Here is a 24,986-nt window from a genome sequence, read left to right on the forward strand (position 1 = left end):
GTTGACCTCCGAAAACCTCCGATGGCCATATAAGCGATATAAACATAAATATAGCTATAAATATAAAAGTGGACTCGCGCAACTGGATTTTTCTAGGTCTGTTTAATTTCATATTATAGATTAAAAATATATGTTAATCATCGTTTTTACCTGTATAAGAATGATGTTTTGTGGATCGAATCAGTCAATCAAATGATTTACCTTTGTTTCACTTTCAATGCTGACATTCTTTTCCTTTAAATAACTCAACACGCACGATGCATGCGTTATCAATCTCTAGCTAAGGGGTTAAATTTAAGTTCACATGAATACGGATTAAATGAGGTCGAATTATTCACTTGCAAGTGAATAATTCATCATCAATGTTTCTTAGCTTATTTTGACAAAATTGAACTATATTGGCCGCTTAAAGCGAATCATTTTTTCACTATTTCACTTTCATTAATGATTGAACAAAAAAAAAAAATTTAATTTTTTATATATCTCGTAGCTAGTGCCCCTTTAAAATTCTATGGTGTAGTTTTCTTTTTATCACACAAAATTGGATTTTCCATGCATAATCTATACGAAATCTGACAATTTTGCACAACCTGTAGCGTGAAAAAAAGTCCGGTAACCCATACTTTTTATTATATTTTGGAAAAAAGCATGATAAAAACTACATGTTGACAAATTATTAAAAAATTCTATGGATTTTAATTAAGACCACCTTAACCAGGAAACCCTTGTTTTCCCCCCTTTTTTGCCCCTAATTCCTAAACGGTTTAAAATAACCCCCAAAGCCAATCCTAACCATCCCTTTGTGGTATGGAAACTTGTGGTATAATTTCAGAGAGATCCATACACCGTTCCACAACTTATTGTCTGGAAACTAGAAAAAATGCTTATTTGGGCCCCTTTTTGGCCCCTAATTCCTAAACTGTTAGGACTATAACCCCCAAAATCAATCCAAACCTTCCTTTTGTGGTAATAAACCTTGTGTTTAAATTTCACAGATTTCTATTTACATTTACTAAAGTTATTGTCCGGAAACCAAATGTCTTCGGACGACGCTGACGACGACGACGACGTGATACCAATATACGACCGCAAAATTTTTGCGGTAGTATAAAAAGTGCTTGTTTTTGGGCCCTAGTTCCTAAACAGTTATTACAATAACCCCCAAAATCAATCCCAACCTTCCTTTTGTGGTATGGAACCTTATGGTACAATTTCATAGAGATCCATACACTTATACTCAAGGTATTGTCTGGAAGCTATATGTCATCGGAAGACGACTACGACGACGACAACGTCATACCATTATAAGACCGCAATTTTTTTTGCGGTCATATAAAAACCAGAGAATATATTAATTTCACATTTCTCGTGAGACATTGTCAAAAAGTTTTAAATAGTAAAAACTTTAAGCGGTCCTGAATATTGTTGAGAGACCGCAGAGGTCGAACCCTGAACAGCTTGGGCAAGTTTGGACAAAATATTCAAGGTTGATACTGTCTGAATTTGGATTATGATCAAATTTTTGACATAATATAGGTTTGACACAAAATAAATGTGGTCAAAGATCTTAAAAATTTGAAATGGGACATTTAATTTACCTAGTATGGTCTGATATCCAAAATCTAACAACACGGCAGCATATTAAAAAACACCAAAAATTTAATTTTTGTTGAAATTAAACAAAATTTAATTTTAGACCCTTCAAACCTTAATATTGACTAATTTGAAAACAGGGCCCAAAATAAATAAATGGGGAATGTGTCCATGGGACACAGATGATGCCCCCTCTTGCATATAAAGTTACAAAGGGACATAACTTAAGAACGGTAAAAGTGACACTACCCAAATTTGTACTTGATCTGAGTTTTGTTGTAATAAGCATTGTGTATAAGTTTCATATCATTTGGTTGAGGCAAACTAAAGTTAGAGAACGGAAACCAATTTTAGGACGGACGTACAGACGGACAAGGGTAAAACTTAATGCCCCCTCCGCTACGGCGGGGGCATAAAAATCTAAATGCACAATAAGATTCAACATATCATAGAGCCGCAAAAATTCAGTTTTTGATGAAATCAAACAAAGTTTAATTTTGGACCCTTTGGACCTCAATGTAGACCAATTTGAAAATGGGGCCCAATATCCAAAATAGTAATACAAGGTAAGAACAAACATTAAAGACTTTGGTTAAAATTATTTTATTTTCAATTGAAGATTTCTTGCTATTGCGCAATACTGTGCCATATCAGTATTTCTTGCTTTTATATATAAATCAGAAATAATCAATGTAAAAATGGAAATTTTTTTCGGGAAAAAAACCCAAAAAATTATGAAATAAATGGAGAATGTGTCCCCATGGACACAGATGATGCCCCCGCTTGCATACAACATTATAAAGGGACATAACTCAAGAACGATAAAAGTGACGCTACCCAAATTTGTACATGATCTGAGTTTAAAGGTAATAAGTATTGTGTATAGGTTTCATAATGTTTGGTTGAGGCAAACTTGTTAGAGAACGGAAACTAAAAATTTAGCAATTTTTCCATTTATGAAGGGGCATAACTCTAGAACGGTTAGAGTGACGCTACCAAAATTCAATCTTGATCTGTATTTTGTTGTAATGAGCATTGTATATGTTTCGTAACATTTTGTTGAGGCAAACTCAAGTTTGAGAACGGAAACCAATTTTGGGACGTACGGGCGTACGTACGTACATACAAGGGTAAAACTAAATGCCCCCTCCGCTACGGCGGGGGCATAAAAAAAATCCCCCTATAAAATTTGTCCCCCCCCCAAAAAAAATTTGAAACTTTGAAAAATTTTGAAGAAAGAAATTATGAACCCCCAAAAAAAATTTGAACCCCCCCCCCCCATTTTTTTGTTGAAATTTTGGGGATTATTTTCTTTTCAGGAAAAATGTACAATTTCAGAGAGTTCCATAAACTTTAACACAAGTTATTGTCTCGAAACTAGAAAAATGCTTGTTTTTTCCCCTTTTTTGCCCCTAATTCCTGAACGTTTAGGGCAATAACCCCAAACTCAATCCCAGCCTTCCCTTTGTGGTATGGAACCTTGTAGTACAATTTCAGAGAGATCCATACACATGAACACAAGTTATTGTCTGGAAACTAGAAAAATGCTTGTTTTTGGTCCCTTTTTTGCCCCTAATTCCTATACTGTTGGTACCATTACCCTCAAAATCAATCCCAACCTTCCTGTTGTGGTATTGAACCTTCTGGTAAAATTTCATAGAGATCCAATCACTTAAACTAAAGTTATTGTCCGGAAACGAAATGTGTCTTCGGACGACGACGACGACATGATAGCATTATACAAACGGATTTTTTTGGCGGTCGTATAAAAATTAAGATTGGAGTTTTTAGTACACCAGTCACGTGCAGTGTTTGAACTCACAACCGCAGTGTTGACAGGCTAGTGATACAGTAGTTGAAATACTTAGACCACTCTTTATTGCAGTTTGAACTCATCAAAAACTTAAATATGTCCTTAATTGTCGGGTGTAAATATATTTATTAGTAAATTCAAACAAAACAAATATACACAAATATTCATTAACATGAAACAATACAGCTATATACTAATACAAATTTCATGATTCCTAATAACAAGGTCATAAAGACATATAAGATCAACTTTATAATAAAACACATCAATAACAAGAATGTGTCCATGCCCTGCGAGCCGTTAGATTAGGATCACAATTTGACATAAATTTCAAAAAGTTCGTCTCACAGGGGCGGATCCAGCCATTTTTAGAAGGGGGGTTCCAACCATATGTCCCCATTCAAAAGCTTTGATCGTCAAAAAAAGGGGGAGGGTTTCCAACCCCCGGAACCCCCCCCCCCCCACCCCACCTGGATCCGCCACTGGTCTCACAATAAACATGTGTACAAATCTTTAAGTTGATGCGACCACAATTTCATGGTAAACTACCTTTACCAACAACTTTAACCTGATATGGAACGGGCTAACATACAGATGGACACACACAAAAAGTTAATCCCACCTACTACCGTAGGCGGGGCTACCGTAGGCGGGGCATAAAAATGAAAATGCATTCGCTCATTCATTAAGTCAAGCAAAAAATTCTCACCCATAGCGTACGTGTTCCATAATGAATTTCTTAAGTACATCTGAACAATGGTTTCTATTTTGTCCTGACAATACTATGTTCAAGAAAGAATAAAAATCTATATATACATATATATAACTAAATTCAGAGGATTTTTTATATGTCACATCTCCTCTGAAAATACAAATTGCACAAAGGTATGAGAGTGTGCAACACTTCCAAACAAAACAAAAACCTACAGCTCTACAGAATCGTTCGTTGAGAGCGCTTATTTCAGTGCTCATCGCCTTAATATAGTTTCATTTGCAGCTCAGTGTGAAACAAAAACATTCAATCAATCAATACACTTTTGTGCAGATTTGTTTGGATTTTTAGTTATATATCAATTATGCATGGTTCATATAGTACTCTGTTGTGCATTCTTTAACATCTTTCCACCTGTTTTGAAATTATTTAGGAATGCTGTGAAGCGTTATTTTCAGTCCGTAAATAACTGACAAACATTCATGTTTCAGTCCCGGAACTCCCGCCACCGCGTCCCGAAATCTTTCTAATATAACAAACCAAATATGAGGTTCACTAGAAATTTGTCCATTTCTGTTTTATGGAGTAGCAAATAAAATGATAAATATGACAGATGGACGGAAGTTTACCAAATCATTACATATAATGCCCCCTCCCCCAGATGGATGTTAATCCAGCTAATATGAAAAGCATTACTATCTCAATTTAGGACAGACTGTACTATGAATTTTAACTATTTCTTCTAATTGTTCTTTTTCTTGTTGAAGTCTCTCGATTTCTTGTGTCAACATCTCTTGTTTGTTTTCCAATTTCTCTGTCTCCTTAAATAAACGAATAATGTACTTAAAATGTACTGATATATAGTTATGAACACTTATGTTTCTGCAATATGTCGATAATATGCACTTATATTTTGGCATTGCAAATGTCATATTTTCCTCAGACTGTTTATACGCCTTTAAACTAAATCCGTTGGATGTGTACTGATTGGTATACTTTAGTCTGAGAGAAAAATGATGTATTTATTCGTTGTAATCAATTGTCTTTGAACTAGCTTTCAGTAACTGTGAGTATTCTTAGATAAGTACCCTGTTGTCTTTTGTCTTTATATTATTTTTTATTTTTTGCTTCGTGCCAAGTCATGCCACTTCCAACTACTTGTTACAGTTTATACTTATGTTGTACTGTTATACACGACTGTCCCAGGTTAGGTTTACAAATTTTTTTTTACCCCACCACATTTAGTATTTGTCTGTCCCAAGTCTGGAGCCATTAATTCAGTGGTTCTCGTTGGTTGCTGTCTGTCATTTTAATTTGCTTTTCGTTTGTTGTTTTGTCAAAAATCAGGCCATTGGTTTTCTCGTTCGTATTTTTTCACATTTTGTTGTGCCATGACCTATTACAGGCTACTACATTCTATGGGAGTTGCTCATTGTTGAAGACCGTATTGAAATCTATAGTTCCTTACGTCGTTTGGTCTTTGGTGGATAGTTGTCTCATTGGAAATCATACCACATCGTCCTATTTTCATATTGAATGTAATTTCCGATGATAAATATGCAACATTTCAATTCTTCAGAACTTAACAATATTTATATTCCTTACTTTTATATATAACTCATGATCCTATAAGGTTATATTCACTGTGTATATCCAACAACTATTCAATACTATGATACTGAACATTTTTTTGCTCTACGCCGAATGCCATGCCGATAATATGACCATGACTCAAGGCTAAGTGTTTACATATTTTATTAGTACCAACAAATAAATGTAAAAGTCTGTTAATTAGCAGACCATTCAGCATACAGACATAAAATAAACGTGAATTTTCGATGTCGAATAGCGTGGTGCACATTTAAGACAGATTTATAATTTCTGATATTGTTACCATTGTTTATGGTTTATATGAAAATTTAAAGAACATTATGATCCTTCCGACTAAGAGTTGTGTAGGACGTTAAACATAAACACAGAATGATAAAAAAATTTAACAACTTACGTCTTCAAGAGACTCGGTAAGTTTTCTCTTCCTATTTCGACATTTCTGAGCTGCCATTTTGTTCTTTGATCTACGCATTTTTCTTTTCTCCTCCTCATCCTGTGTCAGCTGTAATAAAACACCGCTATGAATTTATATGAAAAATACATAAAACCAGTCAGGGGCGGATACAGCCATTTTTAAAAGGGGGTTCCAACCATATGTCCCCATTCAAAAGCATTGATCGTAAAAAAAAGGGGGGTCCCAACCCCCGGAACCCCCCCCCCCCCCTCCCCTGGATCCACCACTGAACCTAACAATTTAATTGTTTTTATTCATCTTAAACATACCTCCCCTTCAATATTGTTAATCAACGGGGAATATAGGGGTGCAGCATGATATGTTCATGTTAAGAAAATATCTTAAAATGAAAGTTTACCTTGAAATCATTTATCAAAGATCTTTTCTAATGGTATTGTGGTGAAGTACACACCACATTTTAGTCAAAAGCCTCTGTCAAAATTAATAATAAAATGCTTCGCCGAGCGTAGCCTGATACGACCGCAGAGATCGAACCCTGAACAGTTGGGGCAAGTTTGGACACAATATTCAAGCTTGATACTGTCTGAATTTGGATTGTGATAAAATTTTTGACATAATATAGGTTTCTGACACAAAATAAATGTGGTCAAAGATCTTAAAAATTTGAAATGGGACATTTAATTTACCTATTATGGTCTGATATCCAAAATTTAACAACATGGTCATATTCAACAAATAAAAAAACACCAAAATTTTAATTTAGTTGAAATCAAACACAGTTTATTTTGGACCCTTCAAACCTTAATATGGACTAATGTGAAAACAGGGCCCAAAATAAAAAATCTAAATGCACAAAAAGATTCAGCATATCATAGAACCGTAATAATTCAGCTTTTGATGAAATCAAACAAAGTTTAATTTGGGGACCCTTTGGACCTCAATGTAGACCAATTTAAAAATGGGGCCCAATATCCAAAATAGTAATACAAGGTTAGAACCCCCCAAAATTAAAGACTTTAAATTAATCCCATTGAAATTGGTTAAAAGATTTGTATTTATTTTCAATTGAAGAATTCTTGCTACTGCGCAATACTGTGCTATTGAGCAATACTGTGCAATTGAAGCTCAGAGAATTGAAGATTTCTTGCTATTGCGCAATACTGAGCAATTGAAGATTTCTTGCTATTGCGCAATACTGCGCAATTGAAGATTTCTTGCTATTGCGCAATACTGTGCAATTGAAGATTTCTTGATATTGCGCAATACTGTTAATCCATTATATATAATAATTTACACACCCTGTTTGGTGTGTATCTCCTGCCATATTAGTATTTCTTGCTTTTATATATAAATCAGAAATAATCAATGTAAAAATAGAAAATATTTATGGAAAAAAAACCAAAAAATTATGAAAAAAAAAATCCCCCTAAAAATATTTTTTTGAATAAAATGCTCCGCTGGGGCGCAGCTTGATACGACCGCAGAGGTCGAACCCTGAACAGTTGGGGCAAGTATTGACACAACATTCAAGCTTGATACAGCACTGAATTTGGATTGTAATTAAATATTTGACACAGCATAGGTTTCTGACACAGAATGAAAGTGGTCTAAGAACTTAAAAATTTTCAATTTACCTATTCATACATGTGATGGACTGTGAAACTCAGATCAGGAGATTGGGAAATTTTGGTCAGGAGATTAGGACTCAGATCAGGAGGTTTTTAATCGACATTAATTTTGTTGTAAATGTAACCGTGTGCTGTAAAAATGGTCTTTTAAAGTGTGTTTTCTTCAACTTTCCAACCAATTTATTATGTTTATAGTACCCTTGTACTTATAAAGTTTCTCCATCTTTATATTCTACATGTTCAATCTAACATTGTTTTTTTCCAGTATGTTCTTTAAATTTTTTACTTCATATTCTATAAAACAATCATTGCAACCAGAACATTTGTTTAGCTGTCTGCAAATAGTTTTTATTTTTTTTTTTTTCTCTTGCAAATAGTTTTTATTTGCAAACTCAGAAATTCATACTATCTGTAAAGTTAGGGTCATAGTTATTATATAAATTTCAATTTAAGCCTTAAAAGGAAGTATAGAATCCTCAAATAATTTCCAAATTATTATTTTTTTATTTGTCCTAAGACATTTAAAATCATTTAATAACCATCCTTTTATGATTATTTGTTCAATTTATATTTTATTTATATTCTTTTAAAAATTTTCATTAATAAAAGGAAAGTAACTTAAAACAGGATAAATCAAGGGAAGTAACCCAATAAATACACAGTTTTTGTTACACAACGGCAGTTAGCCTGAGGTAAAAAACGTTGCTTACCAGTATGTTTGACACCCAAGCTGACAAGTGAAGCCATATAATTATGCATGTTAATTGATTTACAGGTAAAATATAACTTCAGGTAATGTCAGTTACACCAGATGCCTGAGATGTTATGTTGGGCAGAAATTTTTCATTCATGAAAAATTTCATACACGGGATTTTTTCAACGGGAGGGGGGAGGAGACCCCTGAAAACGGGATTATTGTACTCCCGTCGGGAGGTTCACATGTATGCCTATTCAAACCATATCATTATTATTTGCTTTTATATATAAATCAGAAATAACCAATTTAAAATGGAAAATGTTAAAGAAAAAAAAGGAAAAAAAAAATCCCCCCCCCCCCCCCCCCAATTTTTTGAACCCCCTTATGATTCATCGCCCCCAAACTCAATCCCAGCTTTCCCTTTGTGGTATGGTACCTTGCAGTACAATTTCAGAGAGATTCATACACTTGAACACAAGTTATTGTCTGGAAACTAGAAAAATGCTTGTTTTTTGGCCCCTTTTTGGCCCCAAATTCCTAAACGTTTAGGGCAATTACCCCCAAACTCAATTCCAGCTTTCCCTTTGTGATATGGAACCTTGCAGTACAATTTCATAAAGATCCATACACTTACACACAAGTTATTGTCCTGAAACTAGAAAAATGCATGTTTTTTTTGCCCTTTTATGGCCCCTAATTACTAAAATTTTGAGGGAAAACCCCCAAAATCAATCCCAGCCTTCCCTTTGTGATATGGAACCTTGTAGTACAATTTCATAAAGATCCATACACTTACAAACAAGTTATTGTCATGAAACTAGAAAAATGCTTGTTTTTTGCCCCTTTTTGGCCCCTAATTCCTAGTATTTGGAGGAAATTACCCCAAAAATCGATCCCAGTATTCCCTTTGTGATATGGAACCTTGTAGTACAATTTCATAAAGATCCATACACTTACAAACAAGTTATTGTCATGAAACTAGAAAAATGCTTGTTTTTTGCCCCTTTTTGGCCCCTAATTCCTAAAATTTGGAGACAATTACCCCCAAAATCAATCCCAGCATTCCCTTTGTGATATGGAACCTTGTGGTACAATGTCAGAGAGATCCATACACTTACACACAAGTTATGTCTGGAAGTTACAAAAATGCTTATTTTTGGCCCCTTTTGGCCCCTAATTCCTTAACTGTTAGTACCATAACCCCCAAAATCAATCCCCACCTTCCTTTTGTGGTATTGAACCTTATGGTAAAATTTCAATGAGATCCATTCACTTAAACTAAAGTTAGAGTGCGAAAACTAATGTGTATTCGGACGACGACGCCGGACGACGACGACGACGACGACGACGACGACGACGACGCCAACGTCATACCAATATACGACCACAAAAATTTTTTTGCGGTCGTATAAAAATCTTGAAAAAAAGTATGAACCCCCCCAAAAAATCCCCTCAAACGTTTTGACCCCCCCCCCCCCCCCCTTGGAGTAATTACCCCCAAACTCAATCCCAGCCTTCCCTTTGTGGTATGGAACCTTGTAGTACAACTTCAGAGAGATCCATACACTTAAACACAAGTTATTGTCTGGAAACTATAAAAATGCTTGTTTTTTCCCCTTTTTTGCCCCTAATTCCTGAACGTTCGGGGCAATTACCCCAAAACTCAATCCCAGACTTCCCTTTGTGGTATAGAACCTTGTAGTACAATTTCAGAGAGATCCATACACATAAACACAAGTAATTGTCCTGAAACTACAAAAATGCTTGTTTTGGTCCCTTTTTGGCCCCTAATTCCTAAACTGTTGGTACCATAACCCCCAAAATCAATCTCAACCTTCCTTTTGTGGTATTGAACCTTCTGGTAAAATTTCATAGAGATCCAATCACTTAAACTAAAGTTATTGTCCGGAAACTAAAAGTGTCTTCGGACGACGACGACGACATGATACCATCATACGAACGCAAAAAATTTTTTGCGGTCGTATAAAAATGTTGAGCCAGAACATGAAAATGTCACTTATAAAGTCAATCCGAAGTTGAGATCAAAGATAAACATCACAGGTCATGTAAAATGATACGCAGTACATCTTCTTGAGCAAGTTTAGGTAAAGTAACAACTTGTGAAATATTACAAGCCTTTGCAAAATAAAAATGGGGCCGAATGATACAGCAAGTTGACCTTGAGTTCAAAGGCCATGTTCTGAAACACATCGTCTCGAGGTGATGTACTATCATGCCAAAAATAAAAAAGCCTATGTCAAAAAGTAAAATCATTCTGACCCAGGCACGACCATGCTACTTAAAAATCAGTTAGTTGACGTCATATCTAATGTAACACAATGCACCAACTTGCCAAATAAAATAAAATGCCCTACAAGGCGTACCTTGATACGACCACAGAGGGCTAACCCTGAACAGTTAGGACAAGAATGGAGACAACATGCAAGCTTGGTACATCTCTATTTGGATAGTAACTAAATATATTTGACACGGCATAGATTTCTGACACAGAATGAATATGGTCTAAGAGCTTAAAAATTGGACATTTACCTATTATGGTCAAATATCCAATATATAAATACATGGTTAGATTCAGCATAGCAAAGAACCCCAAGTTTTCAAGTTTTGATAAAATCAAACAAAGATTAAATTTGGACCCCGATTTGGACCCCGATTTGGACCAACTTGAAAACTGGGCCCAAAATCGAAAATCTAAATACATCATTTGAATCAGCATATCAAAAATCCACAAGAATTCATTTTTTAGATAAAATCAACTAAGTGTAATTTTGAACCCTTTGGTCCTTAATGTGGACCAATTTGAAAACCGGGCACAAATCAAAAATCTAAATACACAGTTATATTCAGCATATCAAAGAACCCCAAGAATTCAGTTTTTGTTTAAATCAAAAAAAGTTTAATTTTGGACCATTTGGACCATAATGTAGACCAATTTGAAAACAGGCCCAAAATTAAAAATCTAAATACACAGTTATATTCGGCATATCAAATAAATGGGGAATGTGTCCATGGGACACAAATGATGCCCCTGCTTGCATATCATATAAAGTTATAAATGGACATAACTGAAGAACGGTAAAAATGACACTACTCAAATTTGTATTTGATCTGAGTTTTGTGGTAATAAGTATTGTGTATAAGTTTCACAACATTTGGTTAAGTTAGAGAACGGAAATGAAATATCAACAAGTTTTCCATTTGTAAAGGGGCATAACACTAGAACAGTAGTGACACCACCAAAATTCAAACCTGATCTGTATTTTGTGGTAATAAGCATTGTGTATAAGTTTCATAACATTTAGTGGAGGCAAACTAAAGTTAGAGAACGGAAACCATCTTTGGGGCGTACGGACGTACAGACGGACAAGGGTGAAACTTAATGCCCCCTCCGCTACGGCTGGGGCATAAAAACCCCAAGAATTTAAGACTTTGTATTAAACCCCATTGAAATTGTTCAAGAAATAAGCAATTTATACGAAGTATTAAAGTATTGTTTTGGACCCTTTCTCCTAAACAATTAGGACTATAATCCAAAAATCAATCCCAACCTTCCTTATGAGGTATGGAACCTTGTGATACAATTTTCAGTATTGTCCTGAAACAAGAAAAATGCTTGATTTGGCCCCTAATTCCTAAACAGTTAGAACAATATCTCCCAAAATCAATCCCAACCTTCCTTTTGTGGTTATAAACCTTGTGTTTAAATTTCATAGATTTCTATTTACTAATACTAAAGTTATTGTCCGGAAACCAAGTGTCTTCGGACGACGACGACGACGACGACGACGACGACGTGATACCAATATACGACCACAATTTTTTTTTGCGTTCGTATAAAAAACTTGTAGGATTTATACAAATTTGTCCTTACATGATATTAATAGGTCCTTCTGATTTTACGCTCCTCGAAAAATTAATATATTTTGCTTATATATTTTCTTTTCACTAAAAATACCTGTTCAGGTTCCGGATTTTTAAATTCAACATTTATGTCATCCTTGCCCTCTGCCATTCTTCGAAGTTTTATCTTCATTTTAACTTCTTCTTTTATGAAAGGTGTGAAAGGTAACTGATCTTCACCTTCTATTTCTTTCAGGTAAAATTCTGAAGGGTCAATGTTTTCCTGTTCAGAAACCGTCGGTGGAAATGGAAAAACTGTAGAGCTACAGGTAGCTTCCCCGCTAAGTAAGCAGTCTGCAGTTTCATCCTCTTCATAGAAAGAATCTGATGTGCCTAAATAAATAATACTAATAACTTAATACGTATTTAGCAATGTTACAGTTGACTATAATAATAAATAAAACTCAGTATAATTTATCTTTGTCATGAGAATGTCATAATAGCTGTGTAAATATGTATATAGAATAATGGCATTTTTTATTTTGACACTGACTTTATCAGCAATAAAATTGAGAATGGAAACGGGGAATTTGTCAAAGATACAGCAACACGACAAAAGAGCAGCCCAAGGTCACCAATGGGTCTTCAACACAGCGAGAAAATCCCGCACCTGGAGGAGAGGGATTTAGATGGCCCCTAAACAATAATGTATACTAGTTCAGCAAAAATGGAATATATTTAGGACTAGTTGACCTTGAACATTATTAGAATTGATGAAGTCAGTATCAAAAAATAAAATGCCATTATTCTTTTTATTGGCAATTAAGCTGAACAATATATTTCTTGGGTAGAATATGAAATGACATGGAGTAGCTAAAAGAAACTCTTTAAACACACGTGTACAAAACGTTACGATAGTTGCTCAGTTGTTTTATGAGGTTGCGTGTATTTCACAGTGGTGCATTTCTTTGATAAATGACGCGGATACACATCCTGACATGAATAAGCAACGTTGCTGCACTGATACATGATCTTATTGCCTAATATTTTCGAGTATCAAGTAATAATAATAATAATAATAATATAATAAATTCTTTATTTAAAGAGGGTAACTCAATTAGAAGTAGTCTAATTTTCATTGAGGCCCTCAAACAAAATGCATGTATACAGTTAACATTCATACATTCATACATTAAAAATACAATATATATTACTAGTATATACACAATTCAATCATTCAAACATACAAATGGCAATAAATGGCAATAATTGGTAAAGTTTTGATTAAATTTTCTTATTCTTACAATAAAAGAAAGAAAACAAATTATTCGACTTGCATAGAATTTTCAAGAAAATAATTATAACAATGTTTCTTAAATAATTCCAAATTTCGACAATTTTTTATTTTGAGTGGTAAATTATTCCATACCTTTGTTGCAGAATAATGAAAAGATTTTTTATAAAAATTTGTATTTGGTCTTGGAACAAATAGATCATTATTAGAGACAGATCGTAAGTTGTGGTGTTGCACATCATTAATATTTAGCATTGTTAAGTAATCAGGTGTTAGTCCATTTACAATTTTATACATTAGAATTGATTGTTGGTATTTTATTCTTTTTGTAAAAGATAGCCATTTTAAAGATGAAAACATAAAATTAGATGGAACAGAAATATCGCATTCAAGTATAATTCTTGCTACTCTTTTTTGAAGTTTTATGATTCTATCTGAATCTTTTTGTAATAAATTTCCCCAAACTGAACTACAATAGTCTATATATGGTAGAATATATGAATTATAAAAAAGATGTCTTGTGTGTATAGGCAAATATACTTTAATTTTAAACAAAAATGATATTTTAGATGAGATAATCTTGCATATACGATCAACATGATCCTCCCAGCTTAAATTTTCATCAATGTCAATTCCAAGTAATTTGAAAGAATGGACATTTTCAATACATGTTTCATTGACGGTAATACATAATTCTGATAGTTGTGTAAGTTTTTGTTTTCAACCCAATTTCATACACTTTGTTTTTTGTGCATAACTTTTATCAGTCCTGTCCATGATCTACACAAACAGTCATTTCGTGTATGAACTTTTTAATGGACATCACATTGGGTTGTGCTAAATTGAGAAAAGAAATCGAAACGCAAACGGAACGAAACGGAACGAAAAATGAAATGACAAAACGAAAGGAAAGGAAACATGAAATGATAAAAAGAAACGAAACATGAAATGACGAAACGAAACGAATAAAAGAACAGAGTTCCGATGTCCCCCGCGTTGCACATATTTTATCTATCCAAGGTACAAGGGCAATAACTTAAAAAAACATTTTTTTTTTGCTTTTTAAAACTTTTTATAAATATCTTAGAGAAATGAAGGCTTCAGAGCAAATGCTATGCGATTTCCGTTATAATTAATATTTCAAAGAATTGTACACATGCGAGTGCTAACAATGCAATTTTCCATATAATTAATGTTTCCAAGGGGCATAGCTCTTTTAAAAATTATTGATCGGCACTGATTTTCGAACTTGTCAAAGATATTGTTGATATAAACCAATGATATAAGTTTCATACAAGAGGCTGTCAGAGTGACAGCAAACCGGATTTTCCTGCAGAGGTCGAACCCTGAACAGTTGAGCAAGTATGGACACTACATTTAAGCTTAAAACAGCTCTGAATTTGGATTGTGATTGAATATTTGACACAGCATAGGTTTGTGACACAAAATGAATGTGGTTTAAGAACTGAAATAATTGAAATTGGACATTTAAATACCTATTATGGTCCAATATCAAAAATCTAAGTACATATTAGAATCAGCATATCAAAGAACCCCAAGAATTCAATTTTTGATATATTCAGACAAAAGTTTAATTTAAGACCCTTTGGACCTCAATGTGGACCAATTTGAAAAAGGAGCCCACAATCCAAAATCTCTCAATACATGGTTAGATTCAGCATTTCAAAGAACCCCATCAATTATTTTTTTGTTGAATCAAACAAAGTTTAATTTTGGACCCTGATTTGGACCAACTTGAAAACTGGGCCCAAAAATCTAATATTTAAATACAGGTTTAGATTCAGCATTTGAAAGAACCCTATATATATTTAATTTATGAAATGAAACACAGGTTAATTTTATCCATAATATTTTCTGTGCAAAGGGAAATAACTCAAACTGGATATGATGCAATTTTCAAATTATAATCAATCATATAATAACAACAACCAGTGATGACTAAGTTCTCTAAAATTAGATATGATTTAACACTCAAACATTGTTAGAATCAGCATATCAATGAACCAAAGAATTCAATTTTTGATGTAATCAAAAGTGTAATTTAGGACCCTTTGGACCTCAATGTGGTATTATCTTATTAATAATGAAAGGAAATACAGGTTTAGATTAAGCATTTCAAAGAACCCTATATATATTCAATTTATGTTGAAATCAAACACAGTTTAATTTTGGACCCCAATTTGAACCAACTTGAAAAGTGGGCCCAAAATCAGAAATCTAAATATATGTTTATTAATAGACAATATAAGCTTAGTTTTTAAAGGAGTTTACTTCATCAAAAAAAAATTATATAGCATTCAGAAAATTAGTTTTTACAGAATAACAAACAAACTTGCCACAAAATTCTACAAACAATTTACCAAAGAAAAGAAGGAAAAAATCCAAAATTTTATTTATCATTAATACAATGTCATTTCAAAATCTATAAAACTTATCAGTAACAAGAAATTATTGTAACAGAATGCTGTTACGAAGTCTCCCAAACAAAGCTCCAATAATTCGTCATTCCCATTGTCGCTTGACATTAGGCAATGTCCAGTACAAATTGGTTTATGATATGCATTAGTGACGCCTATGGATATACCCTGTATGTAATTCAAATCTTCTTGAAATTACGAACAGGAATTTATATGGTTAAGGGGTGGAGATCTCGACCGTTTACAAGTTCTCAAAAGGGGGTGATCCCCAGGGGACTCTCCCTTTATTGCATATGATTTGATTTTTTGTCCCGTACAAGAATATATATGGTTTAGGGGTGGGGATCTCGACCGTTTACAAGTTCTTAAACATGAGTGGGAGTGGGGGTGACCCCAGGGGACTCGCCTTATATTTCATTTGATTTGTTTTATGGTCCCATACAAGAATATATATGGTTTCGGCGTGGGGATCTTAACCGTTTACAAGATTTCAAAATGAAGGGTGTGGGGGTTACCCCAGGGAATTTCCCCTTAATTTCATTTGATTTGTTTTATTGTCCCATTCAAGAATATATATGGTTTAGGGATGGGGATCTAGACCATTTACAAGTTTTCAAAAAGAAGAGGGGTGGGGTGACCCCCATGGACTTTCCCTATATTTCATTTGATTTGTTTTATTGTCCCATACAAGAATATATATGGTTTTGGGGTGGGGATCTTGACCGTTTACAAGTTTTCAAAAAAAAGGGGGGTGGGGTGACCCAGGGGACTCCCCCTCAATTTCATTTGATTTGTTTTATTGTCCCATTCAAGAATATATATGGTTTAGGGGTGGGGATCTCGACTGTTTACAAGTTATTAATAAAATGCTCCGCTGGGGCGCAGCTTGATACAACCGCAGAGGTCGAACCCTGAACAGTTGGGGCAAGTATGGACACAACATTCAAGCTTGATACAGCACTGAATTTGGATTGTAATTAAATATTTGACACAGCATAGGTTTCTGACACAGAATGAATGTGGTCTAAGAACTTAAAATTTTTTAATTTACCTATTCAAACCATATCATTTTTATTTGCTTTTATATATAAATCAGAAATAACAAATTTAAAATGGAAAATTTTAAAGAAAAAAAAAGGAAAAAAAAATCCCCCCCCCCCCAAATTTTTTTGAACCCCCTTATGATTCATCACCCCCAAACTCAATCCCAGCCTTCCCTTTGTGGTATGGTACCTTGCAGTGCAATTTCAGAGAGATCCATACACTTGAACACAAGTTATTGTCTGGAAACTAGAATAAACTGCTTCGCTGAGCGCAGCTTGATACGCCCGCAGAGGTCCAACCCTGAACAGTTGGGGCAAAAAAGGACACAATATTCAAGCTTGATACAGGTCTGAATTTGGATTGTATTAAATATTTGACATATTATAGGTTTCTGAATAAATGTAGTCAAAGAACTTGAAATTGGTTATATGAATTGAATTTATATTCAATTAAAGATTTCTTGCTGTTGTGCAATACACTGTGCTGTTGCGCAATACTTAGTAAATCTGTTGTCAGACTATAAACAAATAAATTTCAATTAATTCTCAATGTCATATTAGAAATTTATGAAAATGTAAAGGGAGCTTACATCAATAGATATAAACAATTCACAAAAGTTTCATGAGAATTGCTGACAGCATTTTTGAGTTATTGTCCGAAAACTGGAAAATCCCCCCTTTTTTAATGAATAAAACCCCATAACTCAGAAATGTAAAATGTAAAATTTATAAAATTCTAAACGGAGCTTACATCAATAGATATAAACAATTCACCAAAGTTTCATACGAACTGCTGAAGCATTTTTGATTTTTTGTCCGAAAACTGGAAAATCCCCCTTTTTTTATGAATAAAACCCTGTAACTCGGAAACGTAAAATCTAAAATATATAAAAATCAAAAGGGAGCTCATGTCAATAGATATAAACAATTCACCACAATTTCTTGCAAGTTGGTGAAAGCATTCTTGAGTTATTGTCCGAAAACTGGAAAATCCCCCTTTTTTTAATAATTAAACCCCATAACTCGGAAACTTAAAATCTAAAATTTATAAAAAACGAAAGGAAGCTCACGTCAATAGATATAAACAATTCACCAAAGTTTTATGCAAATTGGTTAAAGCGTTTTTGAGTTAATGTCCGACATGTTGACGACGGACGGACAGACGGACGGACGGACAGACGGACAACGGTATACCATAATACGTCCCGTATAAGTCCCGACAAGTTATTGTCATGAAACTAGAAAAATGCTTGTTTTTTGTCCCTTTTTGGCCCCTAATTCCTAAAATTTTGGGGCAATTACCCCCAAAATCCATCCCAGCCTTCCCTTTGTGGTATGGTACCTTGCAGTACAATTTCAGAGAGATCCATACACTTGAACACAAGTTATTGTCTGGAAACTAGAAAAATGCTTATTTTTGGCCCCTTTTTGGCCCCTTATTCCTAAATGTTTTGGGCGATAATCCCCAAACTCAATTCCAGCTTTCCCTTTGTGATATGGAACCTTGTAGTACAATTTTAGAAAGATTCATACACTTACACACAAGTTATTGTCATGAAACTAGAAAATGCTTGGTTTTTGCCCCTTTTTTGGCCCCTAATACCTAAAATTTTGAGGCAATTACCCCCAAAATCAATCCCAGCATTCCCTTTGTGATATGGAACCTTGTGGTACAATGTCAGAGAGATCCATTCACTAACACACAAGTTATTGTCTGGAAGCAACAAGAATGATTATTTTTCGCCCCTTTTTGGTCCCTAATTCCTTAACTGTTGGTATCATAACCCCTAAAATCAATCCCAACCTTCCTTTTCTGGTATTGAACCTTCTGGTAAAATTTCATAGAGATCCATTCACTTAAACTAAAGTTATTGTGCGAAAACCAATGTCTTCGGACGACGACGACGACGACGCCAACGTCATACCAATATACTTTCAAAAAATTTTTTGCGGTCGTATAAAAACCTATGAAATAAGTTTCATAAAAATCCGGCAAGAATTGTACAAATGAGAACGCTAACGATGCAATTTTCCATATAATTAATGTTTCCAAGGGGCATTTCTCTTTTAATAAAATGCTCCGCAGGGCGCAGCTTGATACGACCGCAGAGGTCGAACCCTGAACAGTTGGGGGAAGTATGGACACAACATTCAAGCTTGATACAGCTTTGGATTTGGATTGTGATTAAATATTTGACACAGCATAGGTTTCTAACACAGATTGAATGTGGTCTAAGAACTTAAAAATTTTAAATTGGACATTCACCTATTATGGTCCAATATCCAAAATCTAAATACATGGTTAGATTCAGCATATCAAAGAACCCCAAGAATTCAATTTTTGATGAAATCAAACAAAGTTTAATTTTGGACCCTTTTGACCTCAATGTGGACAAAGTTGATAACGGGGCCCAAAAATCAAAAATCTAAATACATGGTTAGATTCAGCATATCAAAGAACCCCATATATTCAATTTTTGTTGAAATCAAACAAAGTTTAATTTTGGACCCCGATTTGGACCAACTTGAAAACTGGGCCCATAATCAAAAATCTAAATACATGTTTAGATTCAGCATATCAAAGAACCCTAAGAATTCCATTTTTGTTAAAATCAAACTAAGTTTAATTTTGGACCCTTTGGACCTTAATGTAGACCAATTTGAAAACGGAACCAAAAATTAAGAATCTAAATACACGGTTAGATTCGGCATATCAAAGAACCCCAATAATTCAATTTTTGATGAAATCAAACAAATTTTAATTTTGGACCCTTTTGACCTCAATGTGGACAAAGTTGATAACGGGGCCCAAAAATCAAAAATCTAAATACATGGTTAGATTCAGCATATCAAAGAACCCCATATATTCAATTTTTGTTGAAATCAAACAAAGTTTAATTTTGGACCCCGATTTGGACCAACTTGAAAACTGGGCCCATAATCAAAAATCTAAATACATGTTTAGATTCAGCATATCAAAGAACCCTAAGAATTCAATTTTTGTTAAAATCAAACTAAGTTTAATTTTGGACCCTTTGGACCGTAATGTAGACCAATTTGAAAACGGAACCAAAATTTAAGAATCTAAATACACAGTTAGATTCGGCATATCAAAGAACCCCAATAATTCAATTTTTGATGAAATCAAACAAAGTTTAATTTTGGACCCTTTGGACCTCAATGTGGACCAATTTAAAAACGGGGCCCAAAATCCAATAAAATGCTCCGCAGGGCGCAGCTTGATACGACCGCAGAGGTCGAACCCTGAACAGTTGGGGCAAGTATGGACACAACATTCAAGCTTGATACAGCTCTGAATTTGGATTGTGATTAAATATTTGACACAGCATAGGTTTCTGACACAGAATGAATGTGGTCTAAGAACTTAAAAATTTTAAATTGGACATTCACCTATTATGGTCCAATATCCAAAATCTAAATACATGGTTAGATTCAGCATATCAAAGAACCCCAAGAATTCAATTTTTGATGAAATCAAACAAAGTTTAATTTTGGACCCTTTTGATCTCAATGTGGACAAAAATGATAACAGGGCCCAAAAATCAAAAATCTAAATACATGGTTAGATTCAGCATATCAAAGAACCCCATATATTCAATTTTTGTTGAAATCAAACAAAGTTTAATTTTGGACCCCGATTTGGACCAACTTGAAAACTGGGCCCATAATCAAAAATCTAAATACATGTTTAGATTCAGCATATCAAAGAACCCTAAAAATTCAATTTTTGTTAAAATCAAACTAAGTTTAATTTTGGACCCTTTGGACCTTTATGTAGACCAATTTGAAAACGGAACCAAAAATTAAGAATCTAAATACACAGTTAGATTCGGCATATCAAAGAACCCCAATAATTCAATTTTTGATGAAATCAAACAAAGTTAAATTTTGGACCCTTTGGACTTCAATGTGGACCAATTTAAAAACGGGGCCCAAAATCCAAAAACTTAATACACGGTTAGATTCAGCATATTAGAGAACCCCATATATTCCATTTTTGTTGAAATCAAACAAAGTTTAATTTTGGACCCCGATTTGGACCAACTTGAAAACTGGGCCCATAATCAAAAATCTAAATACATGGTTAGATTCAGCATATCAAAGAACCCCATATATTCAATTTTTGTTGAAATCAAACAAAGTTTAATTTTGGACCCCGATTTGGACCAACTTGAAAACTGGGCCCATAATCAAAAATCTAAATACATGATTAGATTCAGCATATCAAAGAACCCCATATATTCAATTTTTGATGAAATCAAACAAAGTTTAATTTTGGACCCTTTTGATCTCAATGTGGACAAAGTTGATAACGGGGCCCAACAATCAAAAATCTAAATACATGGTTAGATTCAGCATATCAAAGAACCCCATATATTCAATTTTTGTTGAAATCAAACAAAGTTTAATTTTGGACCCCGATTTGGACCAACTTGAAAACTGGGCCCATAATCAAAAATCTAAATACATGGTTAGATTCAGCATATCAAAGAACCCCATATATTCAATTTTTGTTGAAATCAAACAAAGTTTAATTTTGGACCCCGATTTGGACCAACTCGAAAACTGGGCCCATAATCAAAAATCTAAATACATGGTTAGATTCAGCATATCAAAGAACCCCATATATTCAATTTTTGATGAAATCAAACAAAGTTTAATTTTGGACCCTTTTGATCTCAATGTGGACAAAGTTGATAACGGGGCCCAACAATCAAAAATCTAAATACATGGTTAGATTCAGCATATCAAAGAACCCCATATATTCAATTTTTGTTGAAATCAAACAAAGTTTAATTTTGGACCCCGATTTGGACCAACTTGAAAACTGGGCCCATAATCAAAAATCTAAATACATGGTTAGATTCAGCATATCAAAGAACCCCATATATTCAATTTTTGTTGAAATCAAACAAAGTTTAATTTTGGACCCCGATTTGGACCAACTCGAAAACTGGGCCCATAATCAAAAATCTAAATACATGGTTAGATTCAGCATATCAAAAAACCCCATATATTCAATTTTTGTTGAAATCAAACTAAGTTTAATTTTGGACCCTTTGGACCTTTATGTAGACCAATTTGAAAACAGAACCAAAAATTAAGAATCTAAATACACGGTTAGATTCGGCATATCAAAGAACCCCAATAATTCAATTTTTGATGAAATCAAACAAAGTAAAATTTTGGACCCTTTGGACCTCAATGTGGACCAATTTAAAAACGGGGCCCAAAATCTAAAAACTTAATACACGGTTAGATTCAGCATATTAAAGAACCCCAAGAATTCAAGAATAAAACCCCATTGAAATTGATCAAGAAATAAGCAATTTATACGAAGTATCTTCTTTTGCACAATACTGTGCAATTGATTATTTCTTGCTATTGCGCAATACTGTACAATTGACAATTTCTTGCTATTGCGCAATATTGTGCTATTGGATATTTCTTGCTATTGCGCAATACTGTGCAATTGAAGATTTCTTGCTATTGCGCAATACTGTGCAATTGAAGATTTCTTGCTATTGTGCAATACTGTGCAATTGAAAATTTCTTGCTATTGCACAATACTTATTATATAATAATTTACACATCCTGTTTGGTGTGTATCTCCTACCATATCATTATTATTTGCTTTTAAATATAAATCAGAAATAACCAACTTAAAATGGAAAATTTTAAAAGAAAAAAAAAAAGGAAAAAAAGAAAAAAAAAAGAAAAAAAAAAAATCCCCCCCCCCAAAAATTTTTTGAACCCCCTTATGATTCATCACCCCCAAACTCAATCTCAGCCTTCCCTTTGTGGTATGGTACCTTGCAGTACAATTTCAGAGAGATCCATACACTTGAACACAAGTTATTGTCTGGAAACTAGAAAAATGCTTATTTTTGGCCCCTTTTTGGCCCCCAATTCCTAAACGTTTCGGGCAATTACCCCCAAACTCAATTCCAGCTTTCCCTTTGTGATATGGAACCTTGTAGTACAATTTCAGAAATATCCAAACACTTACACACAAGTTATTGTCATGAAACTAGAAAAATGCTTGTTTTTTGCCCCTTTTTTGGCCCCTAATTCCTAACATTTTGAGGCAATTACCCCCAAAATCAATTACAGCCTTCCCTTTGTGATATGGAACCTTGTGGTACAATGTCAGAGAGATCCATACACTTACACACAAGTTATTGTCTGGAAGTTACAAAAATGCTTATTGTTGGCCCCTTTTTGGCCCCTAATTCCTTAACTGTTGGTACCATAACCCCCAAAATCAATCCCAACCTTCCTTTCATGGTATTGAACCTTATGGTAAAATTTCATGGAGATCCATTCACTTAAACTAAAGTTAGAGTGCGAAAACCAATGTGTCTTCGGACGACGCCAGACGACGCCGGACGACGACGACGACGACGACGACGACGACAACGACGACGACGACGACGACGACGACGCCAACGTCATACCAATATACGACCAAAAAATTTTCAATTTTTGCGGTCGTATAAAAACTAAATACACGGTTAGATTCAGCATATTAAAGAACCCCATGAAATCAAGAATAAAACCCCATTGAAATTGGTCAAGAAATAAGCAATTTATAGGAAGTATCTTCTTTTGCACAATCCTGTGCTATTAAATATTTCTTGCTATTGCGCAATACTGTACAATTGACAATTTCTTGATATTGCGCAATATTGTGCTATTGGATATTTCTTGCTATTGCGCAATACTGTGCAATTGAAGATTTCTTGCTATTGCGCAATACTGTGCAATTGAAGATTTCTTGCTATTGTGCAATACTGTGCAATTGAAAATTTCTTGCTATTGCACAATACTTATTATATAATAATTTACACATCCTGTTTGGTGTGTATCTCCTACCATATCATTATTATTTGTTTTAAATATAAATCAGAAATAACCAACTTAAAATGGAAAATTTTAAAAGAAACAAAAAAGGAAAAAAAGAAAAAAAGGAAAAAAAAATAAATCCCCCCCCAAAATTTTTTGAACCCCCATTATGATTCATCACCCCCAAACTCAATCCCAGCCTTCCCTTTGTGGTATGGTACCTTGCAGTACAATTTCAGAGAGATCCATACACTTGAACACAAGTTATTGTCTGGAAACTAGAAAAAAATGTGTTTTTTGGCCCCTTTTTGGCCCCAAATTCCTAAACGTTTAGGGCAATTACCCCCAAACTCAAACCCAGCTTTCCCTTTGTGATATGGAACCTTGTAGTACAATTTCAGAAAGATCCATACACTTACACACAAGTTATTGTCATGAAACTAGAAAAATGCTTGTTTTTTGCCCCTTTTTTGGCCCCTAATTCCTAAAATTTGGAGGCAATTACCCCCAAAATCAATCCCAGCATTCCTTTAGTGATATGGAACCTTGTAGTACAATTTCAGAAAGATCCATACACTTACACACAAGTTATTGTCATGAAACTAGAAAAATGCTTGTTTTTTGCCCCTTTTTTGGCCCCTAATTCCTAAAATTTGGAGGCAATTACCCCCAAAATCAATCCCAGCATTCCTTTAGTGATATGGAACCTTGTGGTACAATGTCAGAGAGATCCATACACTAACACACAAGTTATGTCTGGAAGTTACAAAAATGCTTATTTTTGGCCCCTTTTTGGCCCCTAATTCCTTTACTGTTATTACCATAACCCCCAAAATCAATCCCAACCTTCCTTTTGTGGTATTGAACCTTGTGGTAAAATTTCATAAAGATCCATTCACTTTAACTAAAGTTAGAGTGCGAAAACCAAGTGTCTTCGGACGACGCCGGACGACGACGACGACGACGACGACGCCGGACGACGACGACGCCAACGTCATACCAATATACGACCAC

General features: G+C 34.3%; 1 protein-coding gene across 1 annotated transcript in view; it reads right to left on the minus strand.

The window, feature by feature from the left end:
* Window positions 1-3,512: 3,512 nt before the first annotated feature.
* Window positions 3,513-24,986, minus strand: part of LOC127698987 (cyclic AMP-dependent transcription factor ATF-3-like) — a 35,790-nt gene continuing 14,316 nt past the window's right edge. Inside the window, exons 3-5 of the mRNA XM_052202779.1 lie at window positions 12,446-12,723; window positions 6,124-6,231; window positions 3,513-4,939 (exon numbers count right to left, since the gene is read on the minus strand). Of these exons, the coding sequence (XP_052058739.1) occupies window positions 4,814-4,939; window positions 6,124-6,231; window positions 12,446-12,723 (512 nt within the window). The 3' untranslated portion in view covers window positions 3,513-4,813. The remainder of the gene's footprint in view (window positions 4,940-6,123; window positions 6,232-12,445; window positions 12,724-24,986) is intronic.

Source organism: Mytilus californianus, unplaced genomic scaffold (genome assembly GCF_021869535.1).
Source record: "Mytilus californianus isolate M0D057914Y unplaced genomic scaffold, xbMytCali1.0.p SCAF_4, whole genome shotgun sequence".
Lineage (NCBI taxonomy): Eukaryota > Metazoa > Mollusca > Bivalvia > Mytilida > Mytilidae > Mytilus > Mytilus californianus.